Genomic DNA, 17,021 nt, shown 5'->3' with positions numbered 1-17,021 from the left:
TCATAGTTGGTAGTCAGTTTCTGAGAGCAGCTGGGGAAGGGCTTATCAGTCACTCTGGGATAATGATCAGGCATTTTAGGATTTTCTAAGGAAAATTGAGGGATTAGGTAGGAGAGTAATTTTGTGGAAGTTTGGCAGCTTATGGAGATTAGGGTAGACAAGAGTCAAAGTTCAGGGAAAGCAGATCAGGCAGAGCTTTAACAGATAACTAAATTATATCAACAACTTGGTCACATCAGTCATTATCTCCCATTTTATTAGTGTTTAGTATCTGCTCTGTTATCATGATACTATCAAGAATTACCTCCACTTTTGGGGGCAGCAGAGATCCTCCTAAGCATTGCCTCCTCTTTTGGAGGAGTGTATAGTATAGGCTCATTCATCCCGATTCCATTGAAGAGTTACCTTGGGGTGGACAAGACTTGTATAGTATCTGTTATAATGAAACTATCTTTCCCATATATTTATATTTATTTACTCCAAACAATGCATATTGCCACAGAGACATAAGGAGCTACTATGAGAGGAGTCAGATTTATAAGTGGGAACAATCTAAGTGGAGAGAAAGTAAGATGTTTGTTTACATTACATTGAAATTTTTGCATGTTGGTACAATTTAAGGGGCAGGGAAGGAATTACAAAGGCAAGGGACCTGAGGAATAAAGAGTAGAAAGTTTTTTACGGACCTCTACAGTGAAGGGGTGAGATTTTGCTGTTAGTTGGGTTGGAGGTATTTTCATTGAGTGGAGTACAAATGCAGTAATTTCTTCGGGCCACATTCTGTGAAAACAGACAGAGATGCAACACTGCAAAAATGTGACAGGAACTGGAGCCTGACAGTGTAGTATCTGTTCTGGACCTATTAAGTAAAAGACTTCTTTTTAACCTGTCTAAGAGAGAGACGCTAATGGTTGGTGAAACAGTCTAGATGGCACAACAATATTCTCGGCATAGGTGAATGGTGATCTTATAGAGGTATAGGATGCTAACAGGTGTAAGAGGTTTTCTAGTTGGATAGAGGAAGCTACCTTCTTTACCGCACATATTTTGTATTTATTCTAATTTACGTTGCCTGAGAATGTTAGGCCAAAGAGTCTGAATGTTGGATTCTCAGGAAGGGTTATATCGGCCAAAACCTTGGAAAGGGTCTCATAATTATTAAATTGTGGTTAAATACAATGACCCCACAACTCAATCTTCACTCTTCAATCCTGGAGTCCAATGCACTTCTGACAGCAATTGCTTCTGCCAAACAAAAAAGACACCCTCTCTCCCAAATACAGGCTTTTTATAGGACAAAATCATCCAAAGTTATTTGCATACTCTTCCCATGATCTCTAGTCTATAAATAGACGCAGTGGCCATTCTCTTCTTCTTCTTCTTTCTTCTTTCACTCTCTGAAGCGGGCGTTGCCAGTGGTAAAAGGTTTGCACGATTTTTTTTTTTCTTTTTTTTTTTTTTTTTTTTTACTACACGCCCCCATGATCATTAAAGATCATTCACATCTCATAATCCAGTGTCCAGATCGGCGCATTGCGTTCTCTTTGCGGTCTCTGCATCGGCACCGGTTCATCTTCATCACTCCCTGGCTCACTACCACCATCCTCATCACCTAAATGGACCACACGCCTTAAATCTAAAACATGTCGTGGCATTCCATTGACACTTAAGTTGTTTGGGGATTGCACTCCTGTTATCACTCCTCTTCCCCACTGCGTTGTGCATCGGGCATTAGGCGGTTTCACCCAAACTTCTTCTCCTATTTGGATTCTGGCTGGTCCTTGATCATTAATTTCCGGTGACATGTCTCTAGGATGCCTCCATTCGTAATTAAAGATTGCTCTATGTGGTACTGTGTCATCTCTTTGCTCGACCTTAAGGGACATGTTGTACCAAAATGTGGCCTCCTCAGGTGATATTCTTCCTCTCTCAGTTATTGCTTTCACGGTCCGATGATGTCGCTCCACAATGCCATTTCCTCCAGGTCTGTAGGCTGCCCTGTAATAACTTTTAATCTTCCATTTTTTTAGCATCGTCTGAAAGATTTCTGAGCGAAAAACAGTGCCATTGTCCATTATCACCTTTTCTAATTCAGTTCAAGCATCACCTTTTCTAATTCAGTTGCAACTGCAGATGCGGCTTCCACTCGCAGTTCCTTTCATATCGCCAGTCTACTTGGCCCACAATCAATTATTGATAAGTACGCTCCCCCTCGGTAGTGTGCTATGTCAATAGCTAGTCTCGTCCAGTTCGTTAAAACTCCAATTTCCCCAGGATTATGTATATTTGAGGCAGGATCGATCGATTGACACCGAACACAGTTCTTTACTATCATCTGAATTTCTTCCCGTTTTACATTCGGATCCACTTGCCTCACCAAATATAATGTTCTCTCCACTCCCATGTGATGCATGTCATGCAACTCTTTAATTTCTCCAATTCCAAGACAGCATATCGGTGCCTCCTCTTTCTCAATTAACCACTGTTTTTTTATCCGTGTTAGCGCATCTGCCTTGTTTCTTTCAGAAGGCACAAACACTGCTTTTATTTGCAGTTTCAATTCAGACATTAACTCTCTAAGCATCCCTAATCTCCGCTTTATTATCACTTATCCGGCACCCTTTGTTCGTATTCTGCCACTCTCCTCCACAGTAGAGTTCACCCAACTGAGTACAGTGGCTGAATCAGTTCTTATTTCAATATTTGTCAGTCTCCATTTGATAGCTAAATTGACACCCTTTAGAACAGCATCTAATTCAGCTATGTTAATGTGATTAAAGTCATCACTTTTCCTCAGCCAAGTTGCATCTTCCGCCACCACACCGCCAATCTCGACAACCACACCAGTTGCAACATTGCTTGCATCACACCACACGACTCCTGTGCTCACTTCAGGTATGTGCCAAGCGCCATTAACAGGGTCTTCTTTTTTCACCTCAGCTAGAACCTCCTGCATCACTTTCATGGTTCTGCAATCAACCTTTTCTTCCCAATCCATTCCATTTGCTCTTCTTTTCACATAACTGCATGCTAATCGCAGCCATCCAGCAATTGGATAGTGCCCCAATAATTTACCACAGATCGAAAATAGCTCCCGCCTACTAACTTCTCCTCCCATCTCTGGGATCTCGTTGCCTCTCCTGAACATTAGTGCACCCATCTTATTTTTCATAAGCTTAAGGCCCAGTGCCGCTCCTCCGTCCAGGGATTCCGGAGATTTTGTTGCTAACCCAAACCCCTTCAAATGTTCCACAACTTCCTGTGTCGATATTTTCGTTACGTCTACCATTATATCATCAATGTATGAATCAGTGGCCTCTTTTGTCCTACTTCCTTTCTTTAATACATGTAGTTGCAGGTAGGCAGACTTAAGGTCCACTATTGCGGTCCCTCCTACCAATTGTCTCCACTTTCTTATCTTTTCATCACATACATCTATTATGTCGCTCCCTGTATGACACGCCACAAAACGGTTCAACTCACGAAAGTCGAACACTGGCCTAACTTTCCCTTTTGTGGCCTGAAATACTGCCATCAATGGCAACACGCCTTTTCTTGCTCCTTTCCATGGTAACAGAATACCATCCGATATCCATCTTTCCACCTCTTTCTTGAATTCTAATTTCTTATCGCCTTCCAGAGAGTTTTTATAATATTGGACTTTGTTCTGCAATACTGAAGGCTCTCCCTTCCATGTCCATCTTACTGTCCATTTATCTCCATCGAAGTTTGCTTCAAAGTCTTTATCCTCGATTTTGCAAACATTCAGCTGATGGGCAGCCATGGCACATTGTATATCTCCAAACTTCACTTTGGCTTTCTTTATAGTTACACCTCCCAGTTCATTAATCACGTCCATTCCAATTATGACGTCGATCCCATCAACGATGTGATTCATCAAGATTGCCCTCACCTTTACGTGCATTCCACAGACTTTTATCTCCACTTGTCTGGCTCCTTTACATTCTATATTCCTCCCATCAACTGCTTTCATTGTACCGCTCCTTCCATATCCCTTCAAAAGTTTGGAATTGATTAAAGTAGTGGTGCACCCAGTATCGACAAGTGCAGTCATTACAGAATCATTCACCTCTACTTCTATTATAGGAAGAGGCCAGTATCGCGCCTTCATTTCATTGCTAGGGTAGCTTGCGGCGCAGAAGCTCCCCCTTGCCCGTTTCCCTGAATCTGAGGACAATATCTCGCAATGTGGCCAAATTTTCCACAATTGTAGCATGTTGTCCTGGCCCTAGGGATCTCTGTGCAATCTTTTTTTAGGTGCGGTCCTTGACATCTAAAGCACTGAAGGCTTGATTCTTTCTTTCCCTTATTAGTCTCATTAGTTTGCGCACTTGCGGCCAATGTCCGAGTTTCTACAACCCTTTTGCTGACTAAAAGCCGTGCAGTCGGTATCAGTTTGCTGACATCCATTCTCTCTATGTTCGGTAGCTGCAGTAATGCCACAGATACATCGTCTGGGAATCCAGTTATGAATGCCAGTTTGGCTGTATGTTCCAGCCCTCTTCCCAGATATCCCGCCAGTCCAGCCAATCTTTTGATTTTATTAGCATAAACATCCACCGATTCTCCTGTCCACTTGAATCGTTGCAGTTTTTCGTATGCCTCAAAAGGCCCCTCAGTGAAGGCGGTCACGAGTCTCATCTCTATCAGTTCTGCATCTTCTTGTTCTGCATTATTCATCTCAAGATAGAGAGCGAGTGCATCTCCCTGCTAAAAAAGTGGAATAAAACTGGCAAGGTCTGGCACATGTTGAAGCTTAGCCACCAGTTTTACTTTCTTTATCCATCCGACTACATCACCTTCTCCACTAAAAGGTGGTATCACATCTTTTCCCAATCTCAACATCCCAGATTCCATGATCTGTTCTTAGCCGAAATAGCTTGTGGTTAAATACAATGACCCCACAACTCAATCTTCACTCTTCAATCCTGGAGTCCAATGCACTTCTGACAGCAATTGCTTCTGCCAAACAAAAAAGACACCCTCTCTCCCAAATACAGGCTTTTTATAGGACAAAACCGTCCAAAGTTATTTGCATACTCTTCCCATGATCTCTAGTCTATAAATAGATGCAGTGGCCATTCTCTTCTTCTTCTTCTTTCACTCTCTGAAGCGGGCGTTGCCAGTGGTAAAAGGTTTGCACAATTTTTTTTTTTTTTTTTTTACTACAGCTTTGTCTTGGTAGCATTGAATATGACCTTTCATCTTGACTCCATTTTATTACAAACTGGGTCATTTTCTAAGGATTCAGTAATTGCCTTGGATGCGTGGACATTCGATTTGTCTGCATATCAATAGAGCATGCAAACAAAGATATCAGAGACACAAGAATACAAAAAAAAAATAGGTTTGATTGTTATAGAAAACAATTAATTACAAAAAATTCATAAAAAGTTAAACTTTTAAGGAAATTTATTGAAATCGTTCAAATTTTCCTTTGTTTCCATCTGGGATTACTAAAGTTCAGTCAGAATAAGAAAATACAAACTACACTAAGAGAATATTGTAAACATTTACCAAGCGGTTGTGGGGTTAGTAGATCAATTAGTTACAATTTATGCAAATAACAGACTTGCTGCAAGTGATCGATATTTAACAATATCAAGTAAGACAACACAGAAGATAGGAAATATGTGTGATCTGGAAATTTGGGCTGCCAGGAATTCCATTTGTCTACTTGGGAAAATGTTCTCCAGAGAAGAGATTTCCAACTGTAGTGATGAGTTTTTGCCAGGAATAATGGCCGAAACTCCCTGGCATTGGGTTTTTTGATGCTCACAGATTGGTTTCAGTTGGCCATTATCTCAAGTGGTTCGGAGTTTTAACAGGTAGTTGGGTCTCTAGGTATGATGGGCCCTTGAAATTATGTTTTCTGAGTTGATTGGACAAACATCTCATCTTCAAGTCTATTATTCAGCTGAGGAAGACAAGCATCTTTGTAATCATCAAAAGAATAAAACTTTGTTGAAAACTTGAGTTGCAATTTTATTTGCAGGGAGAATTCTTTGTAACACTGACTGAAATCAAATCAACACTGCAATCGGTGTTGAAATAAAACAGTGAATTGGACCTGTACAATAAGCGAACACATACAAAACAAAAACACGTTCATAATATAAACTTGAACTATATGAACTATTCAACTAAAGTTAATAGACCAAATTTTTTCTAATATTAAAATGTCAAAAATATTTCAACAAATTCAGATGTTTACCTGTAAACTAGCTTTTACAAAATAATGATAATGAAAAATTTAAAAGTAAAAAATTTAATAATGAAGACAAGAAAATTATTTGCTTACTATTACTAAACAGAAAGAGTTTTTTTTTTTTTCAATATAATGAATGTTTACTGATTTCGTAAAGATTCACGTCATTATATTTAAAAAAGGAATAAGATTAATATTTCCTAAAGACAATGAAATATCAAAGGGAAATGTTAAATTTATATTGATTAAAGAAATAATGCATGTGACAAATTAAATAGACTAAAAAAATTAGAAAGAATTATTCAAGACTAGCGAGGGGGAACACCCAGCCTTGCCCAGTTGTAAAAGACGCTTAATATATGCAGATTTTGTATTTATCATTATAGACCTGATTCTGTATTGAATATTATAACCTGGTATATAGTACTGATTTTTACAAATTTATAAAAAAAATGACTTCAGCTAGAATCAAAGCAAAAACGTTTAGTGCTCCAGCCACATTCCCTACTGTTTGAGCTATTAACAGATAGATAAGAAAGATTTAAAATTAAATCACTTCAAGTTATGAATGAATTTGCACAAGTGCAAAAGTAATAGAAATATGTCGGCAAGTTGAAATGAACATTTTGTATTTCAACTTGCCAACATATTTCTGTACGTGTTATTCATCCATCCAAACAAAGATTTTACTTATGATCCTTGGTGTATGATTACTATTTCCTGTTATTTTCAGTGTTATGTGACCAGTAGTTTAAGAGTTTATCGGTTAAATATTTGCACACATATACATACATCTACTGTTTTATTTATATAGATAACATACCATCAACTCTTTGTATTTCTTATAGGCTTCCATATCCTTAGCTAAAAGAACTTTCAGTTTCGGAATAAGACGAGCATAAAATTTTTGAACTGCTTCAGGATTCTTGGCCATTCGTATATCCAAGACAGATTCAGCATGTGTCTTAAAACCTAATAAAACTGCTTTCTGAAAAAGATTTGAAAAAGAAATAATTTTCAAAAATTAGTTGATAATTAAGTAGAATATTTAGTAAACACTTTTCATTAAAAGCAAAATATTATTGTTATATGTATTATATTTAAATATAAATTTCATCCATATTCAAATAATTATTATTTTAAGAATGCAACAACTAGATCCTAATGGTGAACGAGCAGACGAGACACACATGGTGTTGGGATGATTAATTAGAAATTGGAAAAATTGGAACTTTTGTGAATATCAGAAAAATTTGTGCCTATTTTCCGATGCCTAAACGATTCTTTCGTCTTTTTTATTTGATTTTGTGTAAAGCAAAATCTTCCACTGCTGGGAATAATGATAAAATAATAAATATTTATTGATTTTAAACAACCAGTAAAACTAAAATCTATAGATCATCCTCCACTTTTTGTATTGTTATGTTTGAGAAAATATCTGCATATTTAACGTGCGTTTTTATGAAATCAGGGGAAAAAATAACTCTATAGTGTGATACATTTATTAAAATGTATAATAAATTATTTTATTGATTTTTAGCCAAGAGGAGATATATTTTCAGTATATTTTATTTACTGTATCATTTTTTGGAGCCAAAAAGATCCATTCTCGTCTGTTCGTTCACATTTTGTAAACAAGATAAGAAAAAAGGGGGCGAGCAAGAGGAGAAGGAAGAGACAGAGATACTGTGAACGAAGGGTGGAAGAGGAAAGAGAAAAGAAAGCTCATGGACGAGAAAGAGAGGAGAGAGAAAAGATAGAGAGAGCTAAACCGTATATATAGAGAGATAAATTGTATAGAGAAAGAGAGAGATAGACCATATAGAGAGAGAGGGGACTGAAAAAAGTTGTCAACAGGAGTGGAGCTTCGCACTTCAAAGCGACAAGACATAAGTCAGCGAAGGTCGGGGTAGCGAAAGGCAATGGCAGCATGGTAGTGGCGTCGTGGAGGTAAATATCAACGACACTAGCCGATGTTGGCGGCGACAGTAAAGATGTTTTGATCAGCGGTCAAAGTTAGAATATTGACTGAATAAAAGAATGAACCCAGCGAAGGAAGGATCCATGGAACAGTGAAATTTTTACTATAAATCAAGGGCTCCGATGAGCTTTGGAAACAAATACTTGGAGCAATTAACACGCACGCACGTAATGAAACATAAATAATCCGAAGGACAAAAATATGAAAATTAACCTGCACGCATAATCAAATATAAACAATTTACAGGAAAGAAATATATATATAAAAAAAGGAGACAAAAGAAAGGTCACATTTCAAAGGACATTCAGTGAGTTTTTCAAGCAAAACTTTAATTTCTCCAACATCTCTCTCTTACCCTAGAACCTGTATCTAATTGGCAGCCGATTTCTTGTTTTATGTGAACATTGACTGTTGATATATTTTTATCTTGGTAGAATTTGAATCATTAAATCACTTCATTTAGTTAGACATATTTAATTTTCTTTTCTTTTCTTGAATTTTATTTTTATATAAATAAAAGTTTGTTAATTTTTCGAAGATACTTGTCCTCGTTATTTCTTATGTGATTTCGTTGTCCAGTACATTTCATTTTATTGTTGTCTTCGAGACAGTGGTCCCATTCCCATAACAACGCATTATCAAGGAACCTGGGAAACTTTATTTTTTTTTATATATTTCGTTACGTCACCCATCTCTACCCTCCTCAGTAGGACTGGGATACGTCGTAACAATAGTTAAATATTTAGAGATTTATAAAGAATCAGAAGTGGAATTGGTAATTCTATCGGAATTGGGAACTTAGTACGGAATCAAGAAAAATATTGGAATTGCCCCATCACTAATGGACAGTAACAAAATTACAGTCTGAGCAGATGCAATTATGTAAATAGGAGTGGCATCAGAAACATGGAAACGTCATTCAAGATGCATGTTAGCTGCATCCAACTAATGATGCTAGGCATATCAATTTAGATGAACTCCATGCAGCATTTAAAGAAGTCAATAAGTGGGAGGCAACAGTGTTACACTTTGTCAATAATTTAGCGTGTGCGCATTAATGGATTTCTAATACTTTAGAAAAGTATGTATGAATATGAGGGGAGCTAGTCAGACAATGGTTAGGAACTATGCAATCACTGGCAGACTAACCATAGAAATAACACTTGTGAAGTTTTGTCACCGATGGAAATATTGACCACAATGCATCTGTGATTTAAATGTGTCTACTCTATAAGTGGAAATGGAATTATAGAAAAAGGTCATAGGACTGTTAAAATTATTGTGGACAAGAAGAACTATTTAATACTGGAGGCGCTCTACTGGTACAACCTCACCCATCACCCTGAAGGTGATGTTTCACTTTCCATAGCACCAGCTGATACACTACACAGATATATCTGAGTAAAACGCATGAAAGCTAACCCACTGTTTGAACCAGAGGTGACTGGATGGAAGCATAAAAAAGGAGACATTGTTTAGGTTAAAAATGCACACATTGTGCATGACAAAATAAGGGACTGGGTGCATCATTGAGGTGATAAGTTCACAATATGTGCAAATTAATGGCGTATCTCATCAGATTAAAGACCTTTGACCAGGGATAGAGATGCAATTGAGTGACAAAAGCGATTCTGAGAATAGTAAACGTTTGATCGATTTTAAATCATATTCACTAGACAGTAATTCTGGTAACAGTAACCTGCCAGCCATATTTAATGAAACTCAAACTGGAGACAAGAGTACACATAAGAATGACACCTGCATCATTCCTCTTTGAATATATACCCGATGAAAACCCCTCCACCTCCATTTGAAATCAGTGTAAGGAAAATTGTAATGATGGCGAAAATAACTTACCTAAAAAATGCCAATGTGCCTGCATGTTTTGTAAAGTCCAGTTATTTATCTATAGAAAAACTAAAATGGCAATGCGCAGCTGATTTCATACTCAGCAGTCATGTAAAAGTAACAGCTGTTCACATAGAAATTAAATGATCCTCGGCTGCATAAAAACAAGGTGTTTAAAGAACAAAAGAACAGAAGAGTTTTTTTGAAGGAGGTGAGCTGTGCATATATACTACATTGAGGCATGACACATTATTTACTTGAATCAGCACAGGGAGATGAAGAAAAAAAACTACAGATATGCTGAAAGTTATGGTCCTAGAAATAATGCTCCTTCTGACACTTATTAATCTCATCTGATATTACTGTCAGCATGCAAGATGTAATCAATAATGCTCTTCTGCACTGCTTTTTATGAGGTGATTGACAACAGATTCAAACAATTTACCTATGATGTACAGGAGAGTAACTGATTTGTACTGCAATAAAGACTAATCACCAGTATTTTTAAATACTTGACAAACCAATGGAATTTTTCAAGGAAATAGAAAGCATTTTTTTCTTTAAATTATCACCCCATTAGCCTCCTCCCACTTTTCGCCAAAATATTTGAGACAATAATTAACCAAGCTCTAGTCCATCACCTTACAGATGCTAAACTTCTGACTGACCAACAATATGGATTTAGACAAACCCGTTCAACAGCAGACATCCTAATTGTAATCTCAGAACGTATATACCAGTCACTGGACAAAGCGGGGGAGGGTAGAGCGGTAGCTCTAGATATATCTAAGGCTTTTGACAGGATATGGCATGAAGGTCTTCTCAGGAAAATCAGATCATATGGTATCACTGGAAGAATACATGACATAATTAAATCCTTCTTAGATAAGAGAAAAATCCAGGTTGTTCTTGACGGTCGTACATCTAAACAATACGATATAAATGCGAGAGTGCCTCAGTGGTCTATCCTGGCACTTCTGTTATTCCTAATATTCATAAATGACCTTCCCGACAAAATTGCCTGTGAGATGGGTATATATGCTGACGACACCACACTCTATAACAGACACAACAGGAAAACCAATGAACACACATCTAAAGAAATGGCGGAAGCACTAGAGAATGACATCCGATCTGTAGTGGAATGGAGACATAAATGGATGATCACTCACATTCAATGCTGCCAAGACTAAACTTGTTTCCTTCAATAATTACAAGAAACCTTCTCTACCACCAATAGCAATGGCTAATGACTCTTTATCTGAAAGTACATCCTTTAAACTCCTCGGCCTAACGCTCTCAGGAAACATGAGTTGGAACAATTACATCGAGAGTATTGCCAGGACCGCTGCGAAGAAGGTAGGTTCTCTCTACCGTGCTAGAAAGATACTAACGCCCAAAATTATCCTATAGCTCTATAAGGCCACCATTCGCCCATGTATGGAGTATTGTTGAATTATTTGGGCTGGTGCATCTGCCACTAGTCTCTTGCTCCTAGACAAGGTTCAAAAGAGAGTCACCAATCTGATAGGCTCTGAACTGTCAGCCCGTCCCATCGATGAAATGTTGCATCCCTCTGCCTTTTCTACAAATACTTTAACGGTGATTGCTCTGACGAACTGCGAGCACTTGTGCCCCCTCGACATAAATACCCCCGACTAACCCGACAAACAGCTAAATCCCACCCCTTCACAGTAGAGATCCCTAGATGTAAGAGGGCCTTCTACTCCAGTAGTTTCTTTCCCAGGAGAGCTAAACTTTGGAATTCCTTGCCGGGTCCTTGCTTCCTCAACTGTAATGACATTAGAAGTTCAAGTGCAATGTGAACCGACATCTTGCTGCCCAACTCCCTACACAGTACCCCTGATGCTTATGTCCCTGATAGTAGCCCCCTACAACAAAGTGGCAATATGCCTTGTTTGGGGTGAAAATGTAATTAAAAAAAAAAAAAAAAAAAAAAAAAAAAAAAAAAAAAAAGCAACAACTGAATAACTTTGCAAGTTCCAGCAGTAATTTTTTTAATTACTGGAATATTGTTAGAACCAGTTGCATTGGCATCAAGGCTCTTGATAAGTTTAGCAACATCTTACATGGAGTATTTTCAATCATAGTGGGAAATTCTGGAAGTAGGTGGCCCTGATCACAAATGGTGGAATCTGAAGTTCTTTGCAAAAAGCTTGGTTTTAATGGAGACAACTGATTAGGAGTTAGAATAGTAAATGTGTACTGTTCAGAACAAGTTATCAGGAAAAGATCAAGTAGGCTTGAAAAATGTTTGTCAGCATCGGATATGCCAGTGGGTTTGTTAACAATCTGACTCATTCACAAACAAGAAAAAAAAAATCATAAAATTTTCATCATCAGAAGTTATAGAGAATATGTGAATTCATTATGCAGTTATTGCATTATGCTAAAAAAAAGAACAAATATTTGTAATGATGTTTTGGCATATTTGATACTTTGGAAGTGCCATATATATCGGTTAGTGTATAAATATTAAAAATTACAAACCTCATGTCTTAACTTTAAAACTTCTTCAAGGATTGGAATATTCTCTTTGATACACCTGAAGAACACAAAGAAATTAAATTGATTAAATTACTTATCACAATTGATTAAATTACTTATTACAAAAACACAATATGTAATTATTTTTCAAACTACTCACTCAGAAAATATTACTTTTTTTCCTAACAATTGCTCATAAATACTAAAGATGTAAAAATGACATAGTACAGTTGCACATTAGTTTCTAATGTGTTTAGGTTAGTGTAAAGAATGTGTGTCTTTCTAATGTTTTTGTAGGGAAAATTGTACCTGACTGCATAAAAGGAACCAGCAGCAGGTTGAAAGACGGCATGTTATGCGAATGGACGTGTGTATTATCAAGATTATTGAAGCTGACTCAAAAGATTGTAGGTGAACAGAACACAACTTTAAAACTTCACTGAAATCAATTTTCAAACTAGAAGCTATTATGTACTTCATCCAGGATGGAAGCAATGAGTGTGGAACAATTTTTAACTCAAACAAGAGTTGTCATGACTGACAACAAAAGCTTTGTAGAATTGACTGTTGCCACCCCAGCCAGAGAAACATCTTCAGAATCAAAAGTGCGTAATGACGGTAGAAAATTTGCTTGCTACAGGTGTGGTGGTTCCAACCATGTGGCAGAGAGACCAGACAGTAGGATGTGCAAAGTCTGTCATGAGATACAGTGCTTCAGATGCAGTGGCTTTGGTCATATAGCACTGCAGTGGCAGGGAAACGCCAAAAGGGAAGAGGTATTAGCATTAGCCTCCTCCTCGACCAACTGAACACTAAGAAGCTTCCCTCCATGAAAGTACGTATAGATAGGCAAGAGTGCACCGGTGTTGATCGATTCTGGGTCTGTGTGCCACTTTTAGAAGCAGAAGTCAGCAGGAGTACTAACAACTGACGGAAGGTCGTTGAATTGCCAAGGATATGGCAGAATAAATGTAGAGGTTGGTCAAGTTCCAGCTGTCAACATTGAGGCATTAGTTGTGGATAAACAGCAGTTGGGCTTTGATCTACTGCTGGGAATTGACGTGATAAAGAAACTTGGAGTTTATGTCACGAAATCAGGCGAAGTATGTTTCAGAGGCATAAACAAATGTGCTGCATCTCAATCGATGAACCAGACTTCAGTGTGACAAAACAAAGTGACAAAAATGGCAGTAACAAAGAATGGACTGCATTGTGGTCTCCCAATGAATTGAGTGCCTATGAGAATGAGATTCAACAGTATTAGCAGAATAGATGGCACCCAAGGTTCTAATTCCCTTAATGGCAGTCATGCAGGAGCAGAAGTAAAAGATGTATCCAGTGCTTGTGCTACGAGGAATTGAATGATTTTGTAGATGCTTTCACTGTTAATGCAGAAGTGTGCGCATTGAAACTAAGAAAATGGTGGCGACAAGAAATCAAGGTGTCGCTTACAGATCTGCGGAATGCATACCTTATTACGAAGTCTGTTATATTGTTATTAGGCTATCGTGTCTCAAGATCATGCGATCAAAAGCGCCACATCATCAAATGTTTTCATTAATTAATGTGTGTGCAACAACATTTTTTAGACTATGGTTTGGTTTTCAAGGATCTGGTACAATTGAGAGATGGAGCCAGAGTTCTTGGCTTGCAAGTCTTGATGCAAGTTGATGTCACTCTTCGATGGAAACGAGGAAGTTCAATTCCGGAAATCCCTGATGAATTAACCTGTCAGTGCATATTTTATCTCTGCAGGAAACTCATTAGTCACTTTCCCATATGTAGAATGGCTCCAGGTGGTAGTCGTATTTATGAAGTGATAGCAACTGCAGTAACAATGACATATTATGACAGAATCAAAAACGTGTATCTGTCACACATTGGCAGAAGCTTTGAGTAAAGTACAAGAAACGGATTCCATCGGAGGAGACTGGTGTATGGACGGTAAAGAAATTACAGTCTGGGTAGATGCAAGTTGCATAGCCGAAGGAGTGGCATTGGAAATGAATAGAATAGTCATTGAGGATGCGTGTTGGTTATGTTCAACTAACGACGCTCAGCACATCAATCTAGCTGAACTTGTCACGGCACTCAAAGGAGTCAATTTGGCCCTTCAGCTGGAAGCCATAGTGTTACACTTGGTCACTGATTCGGCATGTGTGCATTGGTGAATTTCTTACACTTTAACTGGAAAAGCATGTGTAAAGCTGGAGAGATGCTTATTAGGCAACAGTTAGGAACCCTGCAATTGATGTAAATCTCATGAAAGTCTGTCAGAACAACACAGATAGTCTTACCAGAGTACCACACAGGTGGATGGATCTACTCAAGAAAGGAAGAGAGCCAATTTTTGGAAGTTGCGCAACAGTAAGACAACTGGATGAGGACCAGGTGACTGACATCCATCATCAAAGTGGACATCCAAGTGTGAAACAAACTTTATATTTTGCCAGGTCGTTGACCTGCAAGTGTCCAAGGAGACTGCTAAATCTTTTCTGAAAGCCTACCAAACCTGTCGATCAATAGTTCACTGGAAAAAAGGAAAACTCAGTATGAAGAACAACTCGAGCAAATTAGTGATGAACACTAATGGAAAAAGGTGAGAATTTTTTATCATATCTGATAGATTTGCAATATGACAGCCACTGCATTGGACAGATGGAACTACTGCATTGGACAGATGGAACTACTGACTGACAACACCGTTGCTTTCACAAGCAATATAAGAATTTGCAAAAAAATGGGACATATGTGGTTTCGATGTGCCTATTCACCTAGTGGAAATGGGATTGTAGAATGAAGTCATAGGAACGTTAAAACCATTGCAGCCAGAAAGAATTGTTCAATATTGGAGGTTGCCTACTGGCACAACATTACCACAAATGACGTTTCACCTTCCACCATACCAGCTGACGTGCTACATAGAATCAAGGGTGTCCAAACCAGAAGTGACTGGAGAGAAGTATGAAAGAGGAGATGTGATTTGGGTTTACGATCCACGTTGTAGGTGCACAATTATAGCATGGGTCACGTTACTGAAGTGATCGGCCTGCAATCCGTGAAAGTTGATGGGGTTCCTTGACACTTTTGACCAGTAATACAGACGCACTGTGACGAAAGGGATTCGTAGGATAATGAGTGGCTAATCTATCTGAATTCAGATCTGCTTGCCAGTGATTCCAACTGATGATGTAGCTATTGAAAGCCAACCTGCAGACGAGAGTATGTATGAGAGTGAGGCCTGCATCATTCCTCTTTGAAGAAATACCTGCCAAAAACGGATACCACCTCCCTGCCCTGTTTGTGATCATGAGAGAGTGTAAAGAAAATCATAGCTTACCTGACTAGCGTGGATGTTGTATTTATTCGTTAAAGAAAAAAAAAAAGCTAAAATGGCGATGTCGTTTTTGTATTTGACAATCATGTGAGTAATGCAAACTCTATGCAAATTAGATAATGCAAAATGCATAAAAGAAGGGATAAAAAGAACAACCAATCATGTTAAGCCAATATGGCAAGGAACCCATTTATAATTCATTTATTATTGAGGGAAATAAATCTTGTTTAACAACTGATAGTATATTTGTTTTTATTTTTGAGTGATGTTACATCCAAGATTTGTTTGATTTGTCAACATAAAAGCTGAAATTTTTGTAATTTATATTTATTATATACTAGCGGGAGTACCCGGCGTTGCCTGGATGTTTGGAGGAACACCAAGAAAAAAAAAATTGTGAGTAGGAAGGCAGGCTCGAACCTGTGACACGGCGACGCGAAGGCAGAAAAGAAAGTGAAAGAAAACGTGACATCTTACCGCTATACTACAAGGCCATAGGAAGTAAAAAGCGTTCAAATTTAGCAATGTCAATCAAAAAATTAACTGGCTAAGTGAATGAGTTCATGCAGGTGCAAAAATGAAGGTTGGCTGAAGGCCAGTTCAGCTTTCCGCCATTTCATTTATTTGTTTCCCCATGATGTTGGGGAAAACCAGCTCCCCACAAAAAGGGAGTGTCCAAATGAATAACAATTGTCTGATATGAGGGTTTCCTCACATTGATCAAAGCTAATTGCTTTCTGGACATCCCTGCAGAAAAGCCAGGAAGCTGTCTTCGCTTTTGATTAGTTTCGATTTTATACAAAAAATACGAACAAACATGCAAGAGGATGGAATAGCGTAAATTTTATAAAAGTCGATGAAAATAAATCTATAGACGACGTCTCTTCACAAATCGTAGATATTATAATCTAGGGAATATACAAAAAGTTCTAAAACATAGTAACTCCAAGAACCCGCATGAAAAAAGCCTTTGCTTTGTTAAGAAACGCGCACACCTATTTTGCCTTTTATATATATAGACTAGCGGAGGGGGGGGTACCCAGCGTTGCCCGGGTGTTTGGAGGTGTGTTGCTGGGGGGGGGGTAGATCAAAGCATGGCCGGGTGTTTGGAGGTGTGT

The 17,021-nt window shown here is 38.2% G+C and overlaps 2 protein-coding genes across 2 annotated transcripts in view; one reads left to right on the top strand and one right to left on the bottom strand.

The window, feature by feature from the left end:
* LOC145287841 (histone deacetylase 3-like) overlaps window positions 1-17,021 on the top strand; it is a 653,483-nt gene that overhangs the window by 159,353 nt on the left and 477,109 nt on the right. The gene's annotated exons all lie outside the window — the stretch shown is intronic.
* Window positions 1-17,021, bottom strand: part of LOC145287838 (thimet oligopeptidase-like) — a gene marked incomplete in the record, with an annotated part of 187,935 nt that overhangs the window by 109,606 nt on the left and 61,308 nt on the right. The window contains 2 exon segments of the mRNA XM_080135711.1: window positions 7,053-7,217; window positions 12,570-12,624. Of these exon segments, the coding sequence (XP_079991837.1) occupies window positions 7,053-7,217; window positions 12,570-12,624 (220 nt within the window).

Source organism: Euprymna scolopes, chromosome 11, assembly GCF_053919585.1.
Source record: "Euprymna scolopes isolate OS-2025 chromosome 11, ASM5391958v1, whole genome shotgun sequence".
Lineage (NCBI taxonomy): Eukaryota > Metazoa > Mollusca > Cephalopoda > Sepiida > Sepiolidae > Euprymna > Euprymna scolopes.
This window is presented reverse-complemented; position numbering and strand designations above follow the sequence as displayed.